At 36.8% G+C, this 22,686-nt stretch overlaps 4 protein-coding genes across 8 annotated transcripts in view; 3 read left to right on the forward strand and 1 right to left on the reverse strand.

Annotated features, from left to right (window-relative positions):
• Nucleotides 1–898: 898 nt before the first annotated feature.
• LOC109104640 (tyrosine-protein phosphatase non-receptor type 2-like) lies at nt 899–10,205 on the reverse strand. Of its 4 annotated transcripts, none has more exons than XM_042772039.1 (9): nt 10,187–10,205; nt 6,370–6,460; nt 5,885–5,985; nt 5,511–5,609; nt 4,562–4,699; nt 4,270–4,479; nt 3,943–4,104; nt 3,617–3,801; nt 899–1,650 (listed from the first exon to the last, which is right to left on the reverse strand). In XM_042772039.1, the coding sequence occupies exons 3-9, from the start codon at nt 5,918–5,920 to the stop codon at nt 1,458–1,460; spliced, it is 1,023 nt and encodes a 340-aa protein (XP_042627973.1). In that variant the 5' UTR covers nt 5,921–5,985; nt 6,370–6,460; nt 10,187–10,205; the 3' UTR covers nt 899–1,457. The 4 variants fall into 4 exon arrangements, with proteins under 4 accessions (XP_042627973.1, XP_042627974.1, XP_042627971.1 ...); XM_042772040.1 differs by lacking the exon at nt 10,187–10,205 and adding an exon at nt 8,804–8,822; XM_042772037.1 differs by lacking the exon at nt 10,187–10,205 and adding an exon at nt 8,598–8,747.
• LOC109105548 (sperm acrosome membrane-associated protein 4-like) lies at nt 9,500–10,691 on the forward strand. The gene is made up of 3 exons (XM_019118832.2): nt 9,500–9,732; nt 10,030–10,140; nt 10,229–10,691. The coding sequence occupies exons 1-3, from the start codon at nt 9,522–9,524 to the stop codon at nt 10,441–10,443; spliced, it is 537 nt and encodes a 178-aa protein (XP_018974377.2). The 5' UTR covers nt 9,500–9,521; the 3' UTR covers nt 10,444–10,691.
• A 137-nt stretch (nt 10,692–10,828) lies between these two features.
• Nucleotides 10,829–14,965, forward strand: LOC109104639 (nucleoporin SEH1-like). Its single transcript, XM_042772041.1, has 8 exons — nt 10,829–11,089; nt 11,218–11,268; nt 12,036–12,182; nt 12,577–12,788; nt 13,150–13,248; nt 13,477–13,617; nt 13,871–14,025; nt 14,099–14,965. Exons 1-8 carry the CDS (start codon nt 10,979–10,981, stop codon nt 14,236–14,238), a joined length of 1,056 nt encoding a protein of 351 aa, XP_042627975.1. The 5' UTR covers nt 10,829–10,978; the 3' UTR covers nt 14,239–14,965.
• A 631-nt stretch (nt 14,966–15,596) lies between these two features.
• Nucleotides 15,597–22,686, forward strand: part of LOC109104634 (centrosomal protein of 192 kDa-like) — a 28,079-nt gene continuing 20,989 nt past the window's right edge. The window contains exons 1-12 of one of the 2 annotated variants that reach the window (XR_006161926.1): nt 15,597–15,807; nt 16,613–16,828; nt 19,539–19,649; nt 19,950–20,104; nt 20,268–20,329; nt 20,752–20,896; nt 21,005–21,117; nt 21,195–21,272; nt 21,454–21,615; nt 21,733–21,886; nt 21,993–22,201; nt 22,519–22,638. Coding sequence is in view for 1 of the 2 variants with exons in the window: in XM_042772033.1 (XP_042627967.1) it covers nt 16,659–16,828; nt 19,539–19,649; nt 19,950–20,104; nt 20,268–20,329; nt 20,752–20,896; nt 21,005–21,117; nt 21,195–21,272; nt 21,454–21,603; nt 21,733–21,886; nt 21,993–22,201; nt 22,519–22,638 (1,467 nt within the window). In the remaining variant the exon portion in view is untranslated. The remainder of the gene's footprint in view (nt 15,808–16,612; nt 16,829–19,538; nt 19,650–19,949; nt 20,105–20,267; nt 20,330–20,751; nt 20,897–21,004; nt 21,118–21,194; nt 21,273–21,453; nt 21,616–21,732; nt 21,887–21,992; nt 22,202–22,518; nt 22,639–22,686) is intronic. The other variant, XM_042772033.1, reaches the window with a different exon arrangement.

Raw genomic sequence — 22,686 nt, forward strand, 5'->3', positions numbered from 1 at the left:
GAGAACACGAACTAAGAAATGTAAACAATAGAAATTCTTGCTTTAAAAAAAGCTTTTCAAATTCATGTAACTGCATGAATGTTAAATTTATGTTTATTCTGTGTTCTTTATCTCTCATTCTTTGAACTGTTAAATAATACTTTTTGTTCTGTATTTGACTGTTATTACTGAACTAAATGCAATTTAAATATATATATATATTTTAAATATTTAATACAATTAAAAGAGATCTTTTCAGAGCTTTTGAACTATAGTGTATCAGGAGGATTGAGTTCAACAGCCTTTGTATATTAAATTATGCTCAAACCAGATGTCAATTAAATGTTGGGAAAAATTTCTCTTATCTTTGAAAAATGTTATTAGCTCTTAAAAGGTCATCCCTTAAGGAAGGCTTGGATCCAAAAATACATTTTCCCGTATTTGTGACAACAGCCTGCTGAGAGGAAAAAGGATTGTTCTTTCCCGGCTGGAATGAAATTACCACTCCACCATTAGCCACTTCTGGAAATATTGGATCAATTCCTGGAACCATGGGGAGGAAGAGACATCTAATTTGACTCCCATTGATTCTGCTAAGTAATTGGCATTAAACCCACAATGAAATCTTACAGTGTGAGGTAACGGGGACTGGAAACAAACTTTGATCCTTGGAGACAAAAATAAATTGTCAGTGTTTAGCGTCCATTGTCTAAAAATTAAACAACAGGCCTGACACTGCACTGATGTAGCCATCTGTAAACATGCAATCTATCACAATCTGCATTTATTTGCACTCATACATTAGTTTTACCCCACGTGCATCAATGAAATGAAAGATATCATTTTATGAATGCAAATCGGCTTTAGAAACCAGAAAACCATATGCACAGAAGATTCCTGAGACAAGGAATAATGCAAATAAACAACAATTTTTCTTCTTTAGTAAAGAGTTTACTATGTACATTTTTGAAAGTGGAAAACAGACCACTTATTACATTTGGCTGAATCTACAGTCAGTTTATTACTAGAAGATCCTGAGATGTGCATGTACGGAAACTCACTGGGCTTTGACCTACTGAAACAAATGAGTCACCCTATGAATATCCATGTGGAAAAACTTAGCAAACAGACACATTTAATAAACTGACTCAGTGGGACCGGTGGGGGTCTAATTAACACTGCTCCGCATATAAACTCAAACAAAACACTGTACAGTGAAAGTTGTTAGGCCTCGAGAATGGATTTACAATAGTTGTTACAATGTAACTACATGATTCGTTACATTGTAATAACCACATATGACACAAACATTCATTAAATCATGAAGAACATCTGGGTATGAATGCTTGTAAACACGATCATTCTACATTTTTTTGTCCTTTTTCTAGAAACATCCAAGCACCTACTTATGAGTACCATCATTTGGCTCCCTGTGCAAGATAAAAAACAGGAAGTGGAACCTGTGGGACAAAACAGCATTACTGGGACAGAAAGGCCCAGCACATGCACAGTCCCAGTGCTACAGCTGCACCAGCGCCGACATTCAGGAGAATTGGTTTCCAGAAAAGCCACTTCTCTTTCTTCTTCTCCGAATCGCTTAGTTTCAGCTTTATGTGCTGCACCCTCTGTGCTGTGCTGGCTATCCGCTCCTCACGGTTCCGCTTGCGTAGACTGGAAGTAATGACAACACATTTGTCTGATTACTTCAGATTTTTTAATAAGCAAAAAGAAAAAAAAAAAGTGGGCTATTTTTCTGGTTTTAGCATTAATGCATCAGTTAACGCGTGTCCTTTTTCTAGGTGGCGTATCGGTACGGGTCTTTCGGTTCAGTACGCATGTGTCTCAAACAAATACAGCATTGTTTTAACCACTGCACAAGTGTGGAACTTCATTTGAAACTTCCAGTTTTATATACTTTTACTTTTAGTAACAAAAAGTTTCATCTAGCCCATTTTATTCTGAAAATTCAAACAATAAATGCTGTTTTGACGCTCTTTGATGTGCCGCGACAGATTGTTGAATAAACACCTCAGTTCAAACGGCAGCGCGATCATCCCTTCCTCTTTTATTACTATTTTTAACACGAAATAAACATGAATGAACATATCATGTATCATGGCATCGCTTAATCAGTGTTTCACTTGCGGAAAGACTCATGTGGCATTTCATTTAATGTATGTTTAAATAAATCTGTTACAAAACAAGTTATTAAAGGCACTGTGTAAATTAATATATTACAACAACAAATTAGGGTCGCACGATTATGACAAAAATAATTGTTGATTATTCCCTTGAAATTGCGATTATTAATTACGATTATCACAATTTACAATGATTGATGTTTCTATTTTGTATTATATGTTTATATCGTTGTTTGATGCAACTGCATTCTGTATTTTTATATGAAAATAAACATGCAGAAAAAACTGTGATTTTCTATAGTATTAAGCCTCAAAAGTCAACTATACATCAGATTGGTTTCTTCTTTAAATTATAAAAAAGTAAAAATATGAATGGTATTATAATGTTAAACTAAAACTAAAATTAAAATAATAGGAAAAACCCTTAAGATAAAATGTAGAAAGAAAATGCATCTTAAGCACGCAGAATAACATAAGTGGACTTTGAACGATTAATTGCTGCTTTGAACGATTACATAATTGTGGCATCCATAATTGTAATCACGATTAGAAATTCGATTAATTGTATAGCCCTACAACAAGTAGAATTTTTTTTAATTTAGAAGTTGATATAAAAACTATATTACGTGTGATTTACATGTTCACATACATGTTTTTTTAAGTTGAGTGTTGATTATTATGTTTAAAAATAAATAATAGCCTAATTAAAGTTAAGTTTGGGGTCTGTTGTTAATTGTAACCTTATAGTAATGTAAAAGGGCTCCCTATAGTTTAGAGCATAAGCCAAGGTAGATTTTTATCCCTGAGAAAATTGTAATTATAATTGAATTTATTTAAAGAAAGAGCAATTTGTTCAGTAAACCACTGTTTAATAAAAAAAAAAAAAAAAGTTTTGTTTTCCCCCTGCTGTACCAAACCGTGACGTCAAAAACCAAGGTACGTACTGAACCAGCATGTTTGTGTACCGTTACGCCCCTACCTTTTTCTAAATATATTTTCAAAAAATTTGTTATAAAAAAATAATTATATTATGAAATATTAATGCAATTTAAAATAACAGTTTTTTAATATATATATATATATATATATATATATATATATATAAATACAATTCTAAAAAAAATACAAAATAATAATATTATATTGTATATGTATATATATATATATATATATATATATATATATATATATATATATATATAGAGGATTTTCAAATGGAAATCATTTTTTTTTCAACTGTCATTTTGATCAATTTAATGCATCCTAAATAAATAATAATGAATAAAGCATAGTATATATAAAAATAATTACATTTTACAGACACTAAACCTTTGAACCGTAATGGATGCATTACATACAGATCTTGATCAACTCAGTCCAGTACTGCTGTTACAATCATGGTTGACTGAACTAGATCTAGAACAAATGAATGACAGTTTTATGATCAGCTATCAGTTTACAATATGAAACAGGCATTTTTTTTTCTTTTCTCTTACCTTAATGTTTTTAACTCTGTATGCTCTTCCTGTGGTGAATGTATGCTGTCGTGTTCTCTTTCTAGATCATGTGGCTCAGAACAAGAGTCAGACTGTCCGTTGAGTTTCTCTGAACTCAAGATAGAGCTCTGAGAAGACGAAACCAAATAAGCTTCTGGTTCCTGCCATTCTGTAGGCTGCTTCTGCTGTCAGTGCAAAAGGCTTAGGGTTAGACACATACACAGTACCTGTCTTTTTTGTTTGTTTGCTTTTTTTAAATGCAACACTGATTATTACTATACTACTCAAAATCAAATGTATTGATGCAATCACACCATGCTTGGTACCTGTAGAGCCGAGTCTTCGAGGATGCTCTTTGCTCCCTCCATGACTGCCATATATGAAAATCGAAGCTGATCTGGGGTTTGGATAAGACCCATTCGATACTCTCTCATATCTAACAAAACCTTTTGTATGTCCACAGACGAAGGGTCTTTCCTCTTGTCCATCTACAAATACAAAACACTGAAATTTCAGTTCCACAGTACATTATATTGTACCTGATAATGGGAATCTTCTTTAAAATTAGTACGGTCTCACATAATGAATGTTATAAATGATGATGTGCTATAAAACCTTTAGAATCATTCAATATTTTGCAACTCCAGTCTTACCAATACAAGGCAGGTGTCAACCAATGAGAAAGTCCCAGATCTCCCTATTCCTGCACTGCAGTGGACCACTGCAGGTCCGTTCTCCGGCCCCAATGAGCCAGACTCTCGAACCTTGAAAAGGAAGTTGAGGAATGATGCCGGGGACTCTGGTACACCAAAATCAGGCCACGTTGTGTAATGAAAATGGTAGATCTCTCTGGTTTCTCCTGTCTATGAATACAGGACAAAATTCAAACAACATGTCTTGTTTAGAGAAGCATTTAATGATGTAATAATTTAATATTACATTCACCTTGCCATTTAGAAGTTCTAATAGTCTGATTGTGTAATTCGGTTTGGCATCCTCAGACACCAGCGTCACCGTAAACCCAGTGTCAATGAAATCCATGTCCCGCTCCTCCTTTGATGGCCAATACTTTGCACATTTCTCCTGTTCAGGTTGAACAAAAACAGCAAAAAGCATTTCAAAATGACTTATCACTGTTGTAATGTATTTTTTTTTCTTCTAAGCAAGCAAATCCATATTACTATTTATCAACATAATACACAATAATTGTGTGTGTGGGCAGATCTCAAGAAATAGTAATGCTTAAGAACTACCATTCAAAAGTTTGGGTTCAGAATTTATTATACAATTAAACATAGTAATATTGGAAAATATTATTAAATAAATAAAAAAATAAAAAAAAAACTTTTGTATTTAAATACATTTTAAAACTAATTTCTATTGATGGCATTGATGGTGTTCCTGTGGCTCAGTGGTAGAGCATTGCGTTAGCAGCACAAAAGGTTGTGGGTTCGATTCCCAGGGAACACATGTTAGGTAAAAAATGTAATACCCTTAATACAAAATAATCCACTAAATACAAAAACGTAAACTAAAAACATAAACAAAAATGTAAAGCTGAACTTTCAGCAAACATTACTCCACTCTTCAGAAATCATTCTAATATGCTGATTTGGTGCTCAAGAAATATTGCTTATTATCAGTGTTGGAAAGAGTTGTGCTGCTTAATATTTTAAAGGAAAAATAAAAATATTAAATTTTTTTCAGGATCCTTTGATGAATAGAAAGATTTATTTGAAATGTATTTTGTGTGTGTGTGTGTGTAAAGCAAAAGCCATTACTGTCAGTTTTGATCAACTTAATGCATCCTCGCTGAATATGACCACAAACGGTTTTTCTTTTAAATGAAAATGTCACATAAATGTAAAAACAAAGCAAGGCTAAGAACACTCACCGAGCCTTTCTCTATAACTCTGTTAAGCATAATAACTGCTTTGCAGCGTTGTTCCCAAATCATTTGCCAGAAGTGACCACAAGTGTTCCTCAGTGGGCCCTACAGAAAGAGAAAAGTATCTGCAATTACATTAGAGAATGCACAAACAAGCTGGTCAATGCAAAAGAAATGTAGGTCACATTCAATTACAATCTATGAGACATTCTTCTTTGTTAACAAGGATGTTAAAAAGGTTTCATGATGCTAAACACAAATTCAATAAAAACAGGGGAAACGTGTAAATCAAAGTGTTTTGTATATAAGAACCACAAGAGACATCAGTGCAAGTCAGCTAAATGCAAACAGTGGACTTACTTTTTCCATTACTGCCATACCTGTGTCAATATGTACCTTCTCTGGGCCTCCTCCATGGTAATTAGGCTCGCATTTATGTAGTCATTCTCTGAATTTTCTAATCTCACCCGACTGTGATCATCTTAACACAAAAATTCAGGTTATTCAGGGAGAGTTGAAACAAATATTTTGGCATCATGTGTTAAACTGAATCTGAAATCAAGATTAAGCTTACAGGAGAAAAAAAAAATCATGGTAATTCAACTCTGTGTGGCTGTCTTTCCTCCATGGAACATATTAGGTCCCTACATTTTTCTTTCATATAATAAAAGTGAATGGTGACTGAGCCGGTTATTCTAAGGCTATTACATCTTCTTTTTTGGTTCACAGACAAAACGTAATACAGATGTGGAACAACACAGTGCTGACTAAGTGATAATACAAATTTTGGTGAACTGTTCCTTTAAGGGCAAGGTTACAAAATGAGTGAAACATTGTTAAAATGGTTTACATGGAAGAAACTTACAGGGACTGACATCTCTATATCTATTCCTATTGCAATTTTCTGGGAACTTTGCCACTTTGTAGGCACACTCCTGAGACTGGTTACGGATTTCCTAGAAAGAGATTACAAAATAACAAACATCAGTGTGAAAACCGTAGACTGTATAAAAACAGGTGAAAACCCTTAGAGCAATCTGTGACCTGTAAGACCTGTATATAAACTTTGCTTTATATTTTTAAAATGGCAAAAGAAGGAGGAAGTGTTATTAAAATAGAAATAAAGAACATAAAATATATCCAGACAAATAAGGGGGGTTGTATATGTAGGACTGTTCTGGCTGAGTTATAAAGAACTGACAGCTTCGGTTCTTCACTTCTTGGGAAGTGCTCGTCAGTTCTCAGAAACCATATCAGTGCATGGCTGTGTGTCAAAACCTAGCGAGCTCCCTTACTTTGAATATCCTAGGTGCATGCCGGGGGGGTTAAATGCAGCTGAAATCAGATGGCATTTATGGTGATAACACTTAGAATGCATGTGGTGCCCCAAAAAAACCCTAACACGAAACTGTGCTGTCTTGAAATGCTATCTAGGTAGACAGCTCACAAGGTATTGAGACACAGTCCATGTGTTCACAGGAAGCTGCTCTAATGCACCGCACTGTGACCACTCATGCACTTCACATTGCTTGAATTAACTCAGTGTAAACCAGTCTATGGTGTAAACAAGTTATTTTAACGCATGACAATTCGCTGAATGGTTTTAGTCGTTCTGCTTGTTGACAAGAATTAAAAATACAAGCCGATTCAGTTTAAAAGCATTTCCACTGACGTTCAGCTTTACCGAGCTGAAATGATTCACAATGGAAGATTATTTCAGATGCAGGCAGTAAATTAATGTGGACCGTATTTCTCGGTATTACGCGCATGCGCTGTAGAGAAAAGTTGAATTACCCATTCGTTCTCACGGCCCGAGTACTTGCATAGGACTATTAGATACACATTACAAATCTATCAGGGTACAATGAAGCAGGTGTCCCAGGCGTTCACCCGAAGAACGGCTCATATTTAATCATTTTAGAAAAACAGTAGGACTTACATTATAAAGGTTTTGCCACTGTCCAGATGAATCGATGTTCTCAAACTCCTGATCCATTTTTATTTATTTTTTTCCCGAAGCGGTGTTATTCAAATGGGAATTGGTTAGATCAAATGTCGTCGGAGCTTAAATGAGGGGTCACTGTTCCATTGTTAAAAATTGTCATGATCCCGTGAAAACGGCAAGAGGAACGGTGCGGTGCGATGTTAACCCTCATCAAAGAGGATAAAATTACCAGCACTTTCAGCACCCCATCGGCTACTTCCGTGAATCAGTGGAGAGCGAGAAACAGCGCCCTCTGTCGACACGAGTCGACATGGCTTGCTTGATATCGCCAGGTAGTGGTGGAGATTCATTCAAGTGACTCGACTCTTTTGAATCATTTCACCAAAAAGGTTAATTCACTGACTCTTTGTTAAGGTTACAAAAAACAAAACAAACAAATATATATATATTTTAATTAATTAAATTACAAAAAATATAAATAATTGTGTCTGGCAGCTTGAAAATGTGTTTTACTGGGGTCTAAAAAAGTTTTAAAACATTTACTGATCTATAAGCATTTTTCAGATTTACTCTCAGTACACTATAGTTATATAAATTAAGTAAATACATTTATTTCAGTTCAAATGGATGGAAACGGATAGAAAGGGATTGGGCTTAAAATAATAATCCTTATCCTTTGGCTCCATCTAATGGGCAACGTTAATATCAAAGCTTGAACCCCTATTTATAGGATCATCCAATGGATCAAGATAATAATTAAGTTAAAGCGGTAAACATTTATGACACAACTACAGTACAGTTTAAATTTATGAAATATAAGTGTACTATAAGGTTAAAGGTTAGATATAATAGTTCAATATACAATATATGGCAGCTTTTTTCTATAGCATATTATTATTATTATTATGAATAGCCTAAAAATAAAAGTACGAGTATGAGTATAAAATAGTAGTAATATAATAACTATGAATACATTAGCATAATGTATGTAGGCTATACACACACACACACACACATACAGTCATACAGTCTCAGTTTACATAGCTTTTATCGTTAGCTATCAATAGTCTGACTTTGGTGGCTAATAATGTCATTCAACATAATGTTATAACGACCAAATAAAACCAAAAACAACTATTCAGACTTACAAAAGTGATTCCCAGAGAAATAACTGGGATTTGTAAAAACTCAAAATAGTCAGTGAATCAGGGATCTTTTCTGCAGACCACTTAATTAGAGTTACGGCCAGTTGCCCGGACCAATATGGCGGCGCCAGTGACGTACGGTCCAGCGGCCAATGAGACGCCTAAAGCTTGTTTTTATACAGTCTATGGCAGGGTTCCTCAAATCTTACCCTGGAGGGCCAATGCACTGCAGTGTTTAGCTCCAACCCTGATCAAACTCACCTACCTGTGATTTTCTAATGATCCTGAAGACACTGATTAGCATGTTCAGGTGTGTTTGATTAGGGTTACAGCTAAACTCTGCAGGAAAGTGGATCTCGTGGGCCAGATTTGAGGATCCCTGGTCTATGGTCTCTAAAGTCTTTCCTACTTTTAATATGGCCAATTTGATCGCTCAAAACACCAAAAGACCTACGACTGAAATTAGTAATTCGGAAGGAAATACATTCAGAAAGAAAGAAAGTAGCCTATACTTAAAACTTTAGAAGGCAGGAATAAGCGAGTCAGAGTGGAAGTGAACAAAAATCATTTGTTCGATTTAAAGATTCTTCTTAATTTAATTGGCCTGAATCGTTCACAAATGAAACGCTACTTCCAAGAAAATAACTGAGAAGATCTCCACGTCCTTTTGATTTATTGATCATTCTCTCTTTAAACTTGTCGTCTTTAGGTGTCATGAAGTAGCTAAATGGAACGTAGGCAATAGTTTACATTATACTGACAGCTTAAATTGTTTAATTAAAACCTCTACCTTGAATTACGATAGAAAGGATGTGTTTGAACGTGCACGTGATACGTTTAGGTTTTTATCTTGCGCTGCACGTGCTAAACAGCTGCTTCTTATAAATGGCTAATAAGATAATGTCTTTATCTTCCTCACACCTTACCATGCATTATGCAACACAATCCCTATTGTCACATAGGATTGTGCAGACTAGCTGTCCCTTTGGTAGTATTCGTTTAGTTTGTAAAGACCATCCAGGTCAAGGTGTTGCTTTCACATTTGTGATCTTATATCTACTTTTTAAAAAAATGCACTTAAACATGAGAGGAGCTGTTTTTATCGCGTCTGTGATGGTGATATCTTTGTTTTGTTTGGGTAAGTCAATAATTTGTCTGTCTGAATGAATTCTATATTGTAACAAATGTTTTTGTTTCAAACCACTGATGAATGGATTCTGTAAACCACTTATTTCCATACTACATCTTAAATCGGATCATTCCAATGTGATTAAATCCTGTGTATCTTCAGTAGGAGTGTTTAATAGCTTTAATGGCATTTGAAAGTACCGTTAACAACATAAATTGCGACCATGCACGAATGCAAAGCACAAATCTGTTTGTTCCATTATAACTAATTAGAAAATAATTCACTTTAATTTCCCTTTGCTTGCAGGACAAACACTTGAGTGCTTTCGGTGTGAACTCGGATTCTGGGATGTGTGTTACACTACCAAGACAAACTGCAGTGATGATGAACTGTGTTATGTGGGAATTGGTAAAGCAGGTAAATGTAATGCTAAAGTTCAGTTTTCAGGATATCTTTTACAAACCTTTCTCTCTTACTTTGGAATGTTTTCCGTTTGATTTTTCAGTTTCTGTCCTGGATATAAAGGTGATGGGGTGTCTTCCCATGGAGGCATGCAACAAGACAACAGTTGTAGAGTTCCTTGAAAAAAAGACCTTGTACACATTGAAGACCACCTGCTGTGAGGAAGACTTCTGCAACGCCAGCCCTTCAATTCAGTTGTCCCTTTCTCCTCTTTTGCTTGTCATACTTCTCATTACTGAGATGATGGGTGTGTTTTGATAATTTCCACATTCTAGTTGTCATAAGGGATTGAAAGCTTTGTTTCATGTTTACACCGTTCACATTATGTTACTGTTTTGATCTAAAACGGCTGCTTTCATGCCAGAGCACATTTGTGATGTTCTTTTCCAGCTAGTTGATTTGTTAATCCAAACGAGCAAAGCTTATAAATACAATGTGAAGTACGCTACCTATTATTTTCATAACACAAACATGTTTTATTATTAAATAAACCCAAATGTCAAATATTCGTAGTCTCCTGTTTTAGTATACGGTCATATACATGCAATAGAGGGCGCTGTTTGATTAATGCGAGGCGGCGTTACTGCGCATGCTCAGAGTTCCGCTGATCTATACGTCACCTCTAGATTATTTCACGTGATCTTTTATTATAAAGATCTGGCACACATGCTTTCCTAGTCCAACGTGATTGGACCGCTTTCAACCTCGCGTTTTAAAATAGAAGGGAAGTGCGAAAGTTCGTGTTTACTTCCCGCGTGCTATTACCAGGTGGAGTGAATATAAAAGAAAAAAAATGTTTGTCGCGCGCAGTATCGCAGCCGATCATAAAGATCTGATCCACGATGTTTCTTATGACTTTCACGGGCGGAGAATGGCGACGTGCTCCAGCGACCAAAGCATTAAGGTAAATGATTGCTTATCCCATGGCCTGAGAGTTTGTTTGCAATGCAACACATGTGGTTAACGAGCCTGCAGTGTAAATTTAAAAGTACATGAATATAATATAAAGTGTGCAATTTTTCCCCCCCTTAGGTGTGGGATAGGGGGGATAACGGAGAATGGACCTGCACAGCCAGCTGGAAAGTAGGTCTTGCCACAAACCAGTGGTTCTCAACTAGAAGTCCTGGGCTCACAAGAGGGCATCAGCAGACGTCCAAGGGGGCCGGAGGATAAAATATTTAAATCAATTATTAATTTATTGATGCATGTAATTTTAATTCGAATGAAAATACTAAAAACACACAAAATCAAGTTTGGAATTGCGTTTCTTCCCCAAACTCTATGTAAGGATGCTGGATGAAGTGTTTAAATGGAATGGAATCTGAATTGAAATGCTAACACACACAAAATCAAGACTGGATTCACTGTAGTTCATACTGAAGAGCTTTCAGTTCTTAACGTTTGGAATCACAAAACAAATTGTGCTTGATTTAATATCAACACTGTCAGTTTCTGTTAATAAACTGTTAACTTTGGCATAATTACAGCTATACTGAAAACATTTATAATATGGGAGGGTCCTTCGAAATATTGTGTGGGAGGACCATGAGGGGGCTTTTGGGTCAAAAAAGTTGGGAACCACTGCCGTAAGAGGCTAATCCTAAATCCTCATTAAACAGACATGTTCTATAACGAGCCCTAACGAGAGAAAAAATGAGGTGGGTGGAAAATTCAATGTAAAAGTATTGCAAGAGAAATTTTTCCTCCCATACCAACTTGTAGTTCTCATTTCGACAGTCTACCAGTTTGACTTGGACTATCATAAGTTGATGTAGACTCACGGTATTGGTCATTATTATGAATTGAATTGGGTTTTGGGCTGTAATTTGACAGAAACTTGTGCGTTATAGACTCACAGTGGCTCAGTTTGGAGAGTGACCTGGGCCCATCCAGAGTTTGGACAGGTGTTGGCGTCCTGCTCCTTTGATCGTACTGCGATAGTATGGGAGGAGATTGTTGGAGAGTCCAATGACAAACAACGAGGACAAAGCCACTGGGTAAGAGATACCTTCTAGTATGAGCATTTGCCTTAAATCACTTCCCCTAAATTGTTTCTCAGAATAAGTTGGATTTGAGTATGGTTCATGCATGGTTTTGGAAGGAGGCTTCCTAAATAAGGGCTGCTACATAGCATGCTACCCTACTAAGTGTACTCTTCTGTGTCTAGTGCAATAAATTAATTGGAAGTATTATCTGCCATGACATTTTTATAGTCTAATCTTTGACTCCATTTGCTTGTACTGCTATGAGTTTTGACATGCTTATGTTGTAATGCATATATTTGGCAGCATACTGTATTGCACAGAAAAGTTATTCTGTGCCAAACATAGCCTGTGTATAAGTTTGTTACACTACAGCAGTCAGCATTTGTCTCCTCTGTTCTCACATCAGATAAAGAGAACCACACTTGTGGACAGTCGGACATCTGTGACCGATGTGAAGTTTGCCCCAAAGCACATGGGCTTGATGCTGACCACATGCTCTGCAGACGGTGTGGTGCGAATCTACGAGGCCCCTGACGTGATGAACCTGAGCCAGTGGTCCCTGCAGCACGAGATCTCATCCAAACTCTCGTGCTCCTGCATCTCCTGGAACCCTTCCAGGTGACAATTCACAAATGATAGTTGTTGAACACATTTACATGTGAGTAGATGTGTACAATTTGTAACTTTATATATCCTACATCTGAAAGTCTCAGATAATTGAGATACAGTTTGACATAGACTTTTTGCAGAAGGGTGAAACCTTTATTCTCATTAGACCTGTGACTCCAGATAGCACAGATATTTTACATGCTTGTCACCACTGAACAGTGAGGTCAAACTTGATGGTAGTTAGAAAACATTTCCAAGTTTCTTTTGGCTTTCAAGACATCTCAGACCATTTTTGAGATTATATTGTCTTGGTAAACTGAATCAATGGATGCACCTGCTTGATTAATTATATATATTTTTGTCTTCACAGTTCTCGAGCTCATGCACCTATGATTGCAGTGGGTAGTGATGACAGCAATGTGACGTATGGCGGCAAGGTTCAGATATACGAGTATAACGAAGTTACAAGGTATGCCTTCAGTTCCCTTTATCCTTTTATAGGTTAGTTCACACACATATATACAGACATATATATATGCATGCAAGGACCATCGTCACACTGACCAAAGAAATGCCATCAGTTAGCACAAACCTTCCACACATCTTTTATACACATTTTGATTGTTTTAACCTTCACAAGTTTAATTGTTTTTTTTTTTTTTTTTTTTTTTTTTTTACATTATTTTCATGGTTGTAGGAAATATGCCAAAGCAGAGACACTGATGACCGTTACAGATGCTGTACATGATATTGCATTTGCTCCCAATCTGGGCCGGTCTTTCCATGTCCTTGCTATTGCCACCAAAGATGTGCGCATCTTCAAACTGGTTCCACTTCGGTGAGCAAAATGAAACCAAGTAATTGTTACAGTAGAATGGGATCAATATGTTGTGTGGTCATGCCATGTGTTTGTCTTTACTGTTTAACCTAGTACATCACTGCATCTATACTTTGAATTATAATCCGTTTATTATAATATTAAAAAATGTTAGGGTTTTTCCCCAAAGCTTACAATTCAGAGATGTTTGGTTAAATTCTAGTTGGATGCCAGTAGATTTACCTCATTTAGCATGCCTCTTTTTGACTGACAGAAAGGACAGCTCTTCTTCAGCGCCCACTAAATTTGAGGTGCAGGTGCTGGCCCAGTTTGACAGTCATAACTCTCAGGTGTGGCGTGTCAGTTGGAACATCACCAGTACACTTCTGGCTTCCTCTGGTGACGATGGTTGTGTGAGACTCTGGAAAGGTGAGTTTGAAATAACAAACAGCGAATATATGCTACTACTGGAGTGATGTTAATTTTTTGACTGTTTCACCAGCAAACTACATGGACAATTGGAAATGCACAGGTGTTCTAAAGGGAAATGGTAGTCCAGTATCTGGTCAGCCTGGTGCTCTGAGCGGCTTCCTGGGTTCTGCTACTGCACACAGTGCTCTAAATGGGGCCACTGGAAGATAGATGCTATATGACAGGACCACCTGGAGGAAACCTGGAGCTGAGCACTTCTATGATACTGGACTTCACACTGAGACCAACTGATTGTGCTTGCTGGATATGCAACAATACTGGCACTTAACATGGGTCCATTGTTAATATTATTTGAACTACCTTCAAGGAACGTTCTTTAAGTTGACTTTTCTTTCAGCTTATAGAATTGTTTTACTCTGAATACAGACAGTTAAACACACATGGCTCCCCCCCCATTTCAGAGTTTTGTAATGAGTTATATTTAATTGGAAGTCCTGATAACGAAAATACACCATATCTGTATAGGATCAAAAGTTTTATTTCGATTGTTTTGTTGATGTGATTTAAAAAAAAAAAAAAAATGCTGCCATTACAACGTTGCAAAATATTGGTCTCAGTGACTTCAATTTCTTGTTATTGTACGAGAATCAGAAAGATTATTGTTTAAGCAACTGGGATGTATGAAGTAATCATAAATATTTGAGCTTGGTTTATTTGAATCATTAGTAACAGTACAGTAATCATTGCTAGATTACTTTTGATAGATGATTTGATTTACATGTATGATCCAAAGTTTATGCGAAGAAAAGGGGGAAGTTGTATTAAATACCATAGTGTTAAACACTTCAACAGAATTGTTTTCATGTATTATTTACAAAATAGTGGATTGAATACAAAAATCTGACTGGGACTTAATAAAAGCTAAAAATGTATTTAATAGAGTTGCAGTCAGTCTAATAATGAATCTTGTTCATATTTTAAAGTAGTGACATTCAAACATTTTCTGTATAATTTATTTATTTTTGTTCAATAAGTAATATTTTCTACAACTCTTGTAATTGTGCATGAGTGTACACATCTTGTGCCGCACTCTGTATTTTTGTGTATGGTCTTTAAATCAGAATAATTATTTATAGTCTATATTTATAATACAGTCCAAACGTGCCGTTTGGTGAATTGCAATGAACGTGTTTAGTACGCAACTGTCGTGTAGGGCTCCACAGCTGCTCTGTGGATCACATTTCGCGATCTCGTAGTTTATAAGGAACGTCATTTGTGATTGCGAAAATATAATTATATAATCATTAAAGGTGGGGGGGGTTAAAATGTTTGAAATTAAGATCTATATGAAGTGCCTCATGCATTCCGAATTTTTCTGCTGTATTATAAATTACTAATTGTAAAGTATACATAAAGCAAAACTATTTAGAACCAGTTTATGAATTAAAAATGTTTTGAACAAACAGTCTCTTCATTCAAAACACACAGCAACATGATTGACACATGATCTCGCCACTCTTTGAAAGTAGTCAGAAAGGATTGTCCAATGAAATTCGCCGTTAGGTCGAAGCCCCGCCCATGCGAAGAGAAACCCAGAGGCGGGATTCTCGCGTAATGGCTTCGCTTCATCTTTACGCTCCGACAAACTGTTCTCTAAAAGCGGGGAGGCCGCTGTAACGGCAACGTTATTTTAGCATATGGATTATCGGTGCTGTATTTGAATGAAGTAGCTGAATGAACTACGTTTGTGAAGGCACAAGTGCCGTTTTCCCCCTTCTGGTAAGTTGTCTTCGAAACGGATTTCTCTCAGCTGTTGCAAATCTTGTTCAGAGTTGTTGTCACAGTTTAGTTTTCAGCCAACGACAGGCCAAAAAAGTAGGTCTAAGCCAGGAAAAGGGTAGTTTCTTGTTTAAATGATGTTTTAAGTGTTATTTTTTTGTCTTTGTTAAACTGTTTAAGTTACTGTTAAGTGGTTGAAGTGTTTGTATCCTGGCCTTGATTAAGTCTCCATTGCACGGCGTTTAGTTGAGTTTAAACAGTCCATTATCCTTATTTGTCCTTTATTTATTAAATCCATCCAAAAATATTCTTATCCTGCTTTCAGAAACACCACAGAGGTTAATGTGCAGTTAAAGTTGTTGGTTATTGAACTGATAAAGCTAGTCTACTAACTACAAACGACTGATGAAAGACGCAAATTCTGGAGAAAGAGACATTCAAGTTCACGAGGTTGATGTAAATTTAATTACTATTCGATTTAAAGTGTTAAAATGTACTTTGGCATTTTCTGGTAATGATAAAGCTAAATGCAACAGGGGCTAGCTGCCATATTAACGTACTTCAGCTCTACCTGTGTAACAATATGAGTTATTAAACATCCCGTTATGTCTGGTTTGACACTGTGCGAGAAAAATAACATCCTCCAGCTTTGTATTAAGTTGACTCAATGCAGTCGTTTCAGATTCATGGCAGTCTTGTCCCATGAACACCCAAGTACAGTATAATTTATCCCCAGTTTCCTACATGAGTTCATGATGTGGCCAGTTCACTGTGTGCTCTTCTGTTGTTGTTGTTTTTTTGGTAGGTCACTCCTCATGTGGTGAAGCCCTGTGTCAGTGAGTCTCACAGACATGGAGAACGTCCAAAACATTGAGGATGAGCCGTTTCCCAGCTTTCTTTCAAACGCCTCGCTGGGCAGTAGTGGCCGCACCACTCTCGGCAACGTGACACTGGGCTATACGCTCGGGATCCCCGTGGCCGCTTCTACCATGGCTAAAATTAGACCTCCAGTAGACAACAGGTGGGAGACTCCTGCATGTAATCTCATGAATATTGTGACCGTGTATCTGTCCGAGAATGTTGACTTCCTCGGTGTCCTGTTCGGTGAATGTTAGAAGGGGGTCATTCTCATTTGGTCCAAAAAATTCTAAAGTTCATTGCTTGCCAATTTTTATTTTCCTCCCTTTAGTGAAACACCAAAGTTTTCATTCTTATTTTACTTGGTTTAACCACAGCCACTATCTTTGTGTCATGGCCCCCGAACAAAGTTTCAGTATATAGACTTTTTACGAAAACCTCAATATCTCATCTCAGGATGGTCTGAGCTCCTTGGAACAAGAACTGATCTCTAATACACATTTACTGGAACATATTTACTATAAATTACTGTTATAATTCTAATAGTGATGCACCAAAATATTTTTTTTACAGAAACACTGGAACCGAAATGAAATTGTTCATAAAACAAAAATGTTCCTTTTTTAGAGTTTTTTTTTTCTTCTTTCTTGCTGACTAATGAGCTGTGAACATTGACTGGCTTTCCTGAGTTAAATGTAACATTTAAAAGCTGTTTTATTGACATCTTCAATTAAAATGCTAATTGAGAAATTACTTGAGGCATGAAACACTTAAGTAACTTTTTCTTTGATATTTGATAATATTCACTTAATGAGGGTGTGTGCAATTTTTTGTATTTTGCCTATGATTTATTATTATTATTATTATTATGTTTTTTTGTTTTGTTTTGAGTGTCACATATAATACGTAAGGCTTATATGGTTCATATTGGTTTAAATCGGAGAATGTGGAGCTCACACTCAAATGTAATTATAAAATTGACAAATTGAAAACTAATACTGTTTCATATTAAAAGTAAAAAAAAAAATGCCTCTCAAAGCTTTTGTAATTTCGAAAGGCATGCTGCAAATAATATTTAGTGAAGTTTTGTTCACACATCAACTGAAAACAGCCTAAAAGATCTCGGTTCATCAAAACAAAGATTGACCCTAATCTGACCCTAAAATTGTATCCTTGATCATTGCATTTGGACATAAGTTGTAACTTGTAAGTCTAAGGAACAAGAATGTGCAAAATCACAATGTAGGAAAATCAAAAATGGTCAAGCAACCTCCATTGCACCATTTGAGGCAGACCCAAAGTTGTTCTTTCAAAGAGGGAGAACATTTATTTGCTATGTGAGTTGTTGGTCAAAATACTCGTGCTTTGTTTTATTTTATTACACGGCTCTGTGGAATACTTGATTCTGATTGTTCAGTCACAACATTCCGAGGTTTGTTATCCCTTTATAACAACCGGTAAAAACCAATAACACAAGCTCATCTGGGTAACTGAAGTCAACGCATTACTCTTGCTAGGAACAGTTTTTTTCTTGGTGGAAGCTTTACATTTGTTTAGCTAATAAAATATTAAATCTCAATTCAAAATTGTGTAGTTATTTAATTATGTCATCCTGGTATCGCAGACTCGCGAGTCGGTCTCTCGTTTCATACAAACGCAGCTGCTGCCATTTTGCTACGATTGTTTTGTACTCTGTAATGGATTATAAGATAAAGTTCTAACAAACTGGTAAGATTTTAAAACAGTTTTGTCTTAAATCTTTTATTGCCATAATTATTTATGTGGTGAAGTGTTGTGTGATAAGTGGTTTGACTGCACTGTTTCCCTTGAAGGGGTCCTATTATGCTCTTTTACAAAGTCTTGATTTTGTTTTGGGGGTGTACTAGAACAGGCTCTGATACTAGGTTGTTCGAAAAACACATTATTTTTCACACATTTTACATTATTACAACACCTCGCTCCCCAGTCTGGCATGAACGGTATCAAATGAAGGCCCGCATTCTGGAATACGAGATGTGCTGTGATTGGTTAGCTGGGCCAGTGTGTGTTGTGATTGGCTCCACTCGGCGCCTGGTCTGGAAATGTCCTGCCTCTCACCATAGCTGCCTGCTGTCAGCTTCAGTGTTAATATTGCGTCAAAATCAAATCAATTTGAGCGCGATTTAAACTCGGATAATTGTAACCACTCTAAGCTCGTCTGTTTTGAGAACACTAGCATAACACTCGTTGCCTTCTCTAGTGCAGCTCAACCAGGTCTCGTCGCATTCGTCGATCTTTGTGATATCACAAAGCCCGGAAAATATTCGTTGTAGTCCAAACGAGTCGTTCGTTGTAGTTTTTGAAAAGTGATTTCTGTTAAATAAAATATCTCCTTTTGAATTGGACTGAGCTTGCAGATCTTTTTTGCTCAAACAGCAACATTACAGACTAACTAAAGCTGAAAAAGTGAAAAAGCATAATAGCACCCCTTTAAATGTCCATCTAGTTTGAACTTGCCGCTTGCTCGCAACTGCTGTGCTCACGGAAGATTTGCTTTCAAATATTTCAACTCAAATCAATATTTTGTGTCTTATTATTTACTTATGTGGTAAGTAGCCATGTTCTAAGCGGGATAATGTACATCCAGCCATTTGTTATCACAGATTATCCCCCGACAGGGTGATCAGGACCCCGACACGTAGCAGAAGGCTGGATGTACATTATCCCTTACTTATTGATTGATTGGTTGGTTAGAAATTTTGAGATTGAAATGGTTCGCAAGACTAGCTCATGTAAGTTCAGGGCACACATGCTTTACTTTTATTGCTGCTAACTTAATACATTTTGTGTCTTTATTTGACATTGTGTTATTGAATCCATTTTGTCTTTTCCAGAGTAACTGATGTCCAAGCATCATATTTAGAGGATGGACAGTTTTCACTCATGCATTCCCAGGGGTCAAGTGGAGGCAGGGAAAAATTTGTTCTTAGCCTCAAAGAGGATTTGTAAGTGTTCAGCTATTGTTTACTATTATTTCCATCTGTGCCAGTAAGTGAGTGACAAATCAGTGTGACCATCAGCTCTTTTCTGGTTTATTTTATTGAACATGTACTACCTAGTTATTGTGCTTGCACTTGTTTCCTCTAGTGCAAATAATCTGCGAGTAGTACTGTAAATTGACTGTGCCTACTTGAGAATTGACAGAACCGCTAGTTTCCTATTTTGTCAACAAACAACCTTATCATTGGGTCTTTCATTAGTGTTTTGTTTTTTCCTTTTTTTCTTTTCCCTGTGTGTTTGTGTAGAGACAATGTAGATGAATTCATTGCTGCGAATCGGTTCTCTAATCTGTTGGTGAATGTTAATTTGGATGAGACAGAATCTGCTTCTGTTTGCAAAACATCATCCGGAAGAATGGCTGCTCCTCTTCTATCAGGTTCTGTTTCTCTTCGGACTACTGGTTTGTAATCTGTTTTCTTTTTAGTTTTATTTAAGGTTGGTTGTCTTTACTTTTATGGTAAAACTGTGTCTTATTGATAGTGCATAATTTACAATTATTTACAAAATAGTGAATATGTATAAGCTGAAAGATATATTTTGAAATGTATATTTTCTTTCATTAGAGCTCTCATCTGGTCTTTTGTCATTCTCTCACATTGGAGACAAAGATACATTGGCAGCTCAGGTACCTTAATTTTTTGTACTCATTGACACTTGTTTTGTCCTGTTGAGTGGTTTGTCAATGCTATTTAACCCTGTAAAGCCTGATATAAAATAATAGTCAGAAACTTTTTTTAATGTAATATAAAGCAGGGGTGGACGATAAATATCGGCCGATAATTAATGCGCATCTCATCAGTAAAGCCGGTTCTCGTATATCCCGGATATTTATTGTGCACCCCTAATATAAAATATATAAATACTAGGCCTTTGACTTGCTAAAAAAGTTAAAACTATCAATGAGTTGACAGAAGGCATGTAGTACACTGTGTACAGGGTTTTCAGCAACGTTTTAATCATGTTTATAATTTAGAGGCCTTTAAAATTTACCTGTAAAATATCATATCGTAGGCATCTTGAGGTTAAGCTGTCTTCTGTTCTTCTTAGGCTACTGTGCTCCCAGTGATGGAGGAGGAAGAGGAGGGCTCTGCCAGTGAAGGGACAGACAGTGAAAGGTGCAGTGGCAGCATCGCCAGCTTCCTGGCCAATGAAAAACTGGTGTCTCTGGACAGCATGAACAGTGACATCACAGGTTAGTTAATTGATTTTTTATTATATTATATGTTCCGAAGAGCTCTTAAGCTCAAAAGAACCAAAATAAGCCAGACAGTATGATTTAAATGAACTTTTTGTCCTCTAGATGAGGACATTGATGTGAACCAGCTCTGTGATGAGGAACTAGAGCTGTATTTCAACAAGCTGATGCCACCTGCAATGCAGAGAGGGCGAGTAGAAGGACAAGAAATCCCTGTTGTGAGTTCTCTCTTGCTGTTTGTTTACCAAAGCTTACCCTATTTCCTTTTTAATAATATGATCTGTTCCTGTTGTAGGAGTTACCTTCCAGTTCATCTCAACCCCCCTCCACTGAACCAGAAAGGAACAGACACCATGATGATGACTATGACCAAGTATGACTTAATGATCCTGAAATCAGAATCGCTTGCAAGTTTTACATATGCATATTATTCCAAAGAAAAAAAGAATTCTAATCTTATGTGTGTGTGTGAGATAGAGATAGAGAGAGAGAGGTGTGTGTCTGTGTTCTGAAACCTTTCGGGTAATGTTTGCTCTTGCTGTGTCACACCACAGAGGGACTTTCACATGCCTGATGTGCGTCTGGCTGCCACAGGTATGGATTCTTGTCCTGCAAGTGATGAAGAGGACACAGAGGATGAACTAGAAGCATCACAGAACCAGGGCAGAGCAAGATTCCTCCTACCCAGCACCTCCAGACAACCGGTTAGTCTTACAGTAGGCTACTTTCTGCCCTTATTGTTGTCTGTGCTTTTTATTTTTGCCAGATTCAAACATCACAAATCATTATTTTGTAATGCGGTAATTAAATTTCAAATATTTGTACATGATCAGGTTGGTGAGAGTCATCGGCCCCATTTTCGACCAGGGTTGGAAGGAGGGAGCTCTGATGATGAGCTACAGTCAGGAGGGAGGAACCCTGACACCCGAACAGGCATTGAGCACCGCCGCTCTGCAGAGGGACAGGTCATCAACTCACCTATTACTGGTAAATGGTGTTTATTAAATAACATACATTTTTTATGTAATTAGGGTTTTTGGTTTAAAAATTTAGACTGACAGGAAGTCTTATCACTGTTTCTCTGTGCCATCAGGTGATGGAGGAGGGGGAGATGGGAGTAGTGGGAGTGATGAGGAGGGAAATGATGGAGGCGTATCTACCATTCCTTTGCCTCCCACCACAGTCCAGAGCACCTATGATGTGCTTCGTGGTCTTGGCATCATGGGTGGAAGTGGACAGATGGGAAATGATGATCAGCTTCAATCTTTGCTCAGCAGATCGGGCATGATCACACATGGCCAGGTAATGTTAGTGGCATTTGAGCAGTTAATAATGATCAGTGTGAAATTTTATCTTTTTAAAAAACAAGAACATGCCATTCAGTTTTGGGGAAGTTACTTTAAAATGGGAAGGTTAGAAAGAAAGCGCTTCAAAAAAAGTTGCATTACAAACTAACTAAAAAATAGATAACAGCATTCATATGATAATCCCTTAAAAAGCTTTAAGGATAATTCAAAAAGTGTACATGTATAATAGTTTATTTTTGCATATCCTAGCATAATTATACAAGGCACCACACAATTATGGATTGTATTTGAATTCTGTTTTAATCTTTTCAGATGGGTGATCGTGTTGGTCCAGTTGGCACAGGGGAGGCTGGTCATTCTTCTGTGGCATCTGGACCTGCCGGTCGATGCCCAGTTAATTGGAGCATGAGTCTGGATCGACAGGAGGCTCTTGTAAGTCTTTGTCCATATTTTTGCTGTAGCAAAAATTGTTGATGATAT

The sequence above is a fragment of the Cyprinus carpio genome, chromosome A16 (assembly GCF_018340385.1).
Source record: "Cyprinus carpio isolate SPL01 chromosome A16, ASM1834038v1, whole genome shotgun sequence".
Classification (NCBI taxonomy): domain Eukaryota; kingdom Metazoa; phylum Chordata; class Actinopteri; order Cypriniformes; family Cyprinidae; genus Cyprinus; species Cyprinus carpio.

Bases quoted from the DNA above. Each gene is read 5' to 3' on its own strand.
- LOC109104640 (XM_019117911.2), bottom strand. From the start codon at position 7,500: ATGGATCAGGAGTTTGAGAACATCGATTCATCTGGACAGTGGCAAAAC. The intron at 5,986-6,369 runs GTAAGTTTCTTC...TTTTGTGTTAAG, and splicing joins ATATAGAGATGTCAGTCCCT to ATGATCACAGTCGGGTGAGA. The intron at 4,700-5,510 runs GTGAGTGTTCTT...CAACCTGAACAG, and splicing joins GAGTTATAGAGAAAGGCTCG to GAGAAATGTGCAAAGTATTG.
- LOC109104639 (XM_042772041.1), top strand. From the start codon at position 10,979: ATGTTTGTCGCGCGCAGTATCGCAGCCGATCATAAAGATCTGATCCAC. The intron at 11,269-12,035 runs GTAGGTCTTGCC...TGTGCGTTATAG, and splicing joins CCTGCACAGCCAGCTGGAAA to ACTCACAGTGGCTCAGTTTG. The intron at 13,249-13,476 runs GTATGCCTTCAG...TCATGGTTGTAG, and splicing joins GAGTATAACGAAGTTACAAG to GAAATATGCCAAAGCAGAGA.
- LOC109105548 (XM_019118832.2), top strand. From the start codon at position 9,522: ATGCATTATGCAACACAATCCCTATTGTCACATAGGATTGTGCAGACT. The intron at 9,733-10,029 runs GTAAGTCAATAA...CTTTGCTTGCAG, and splicing joins GATATCTTTGTTTTGTTTGG to GACAAACACTTGAGTGCTTT. The intron at 10,141-10,228 runs GTAAATGTAATG...TTGATTTTTCAG, and splicing joins TGTGGGAATTGGTAAAGCAG to TTTCTGTCCTGGATATAAAG.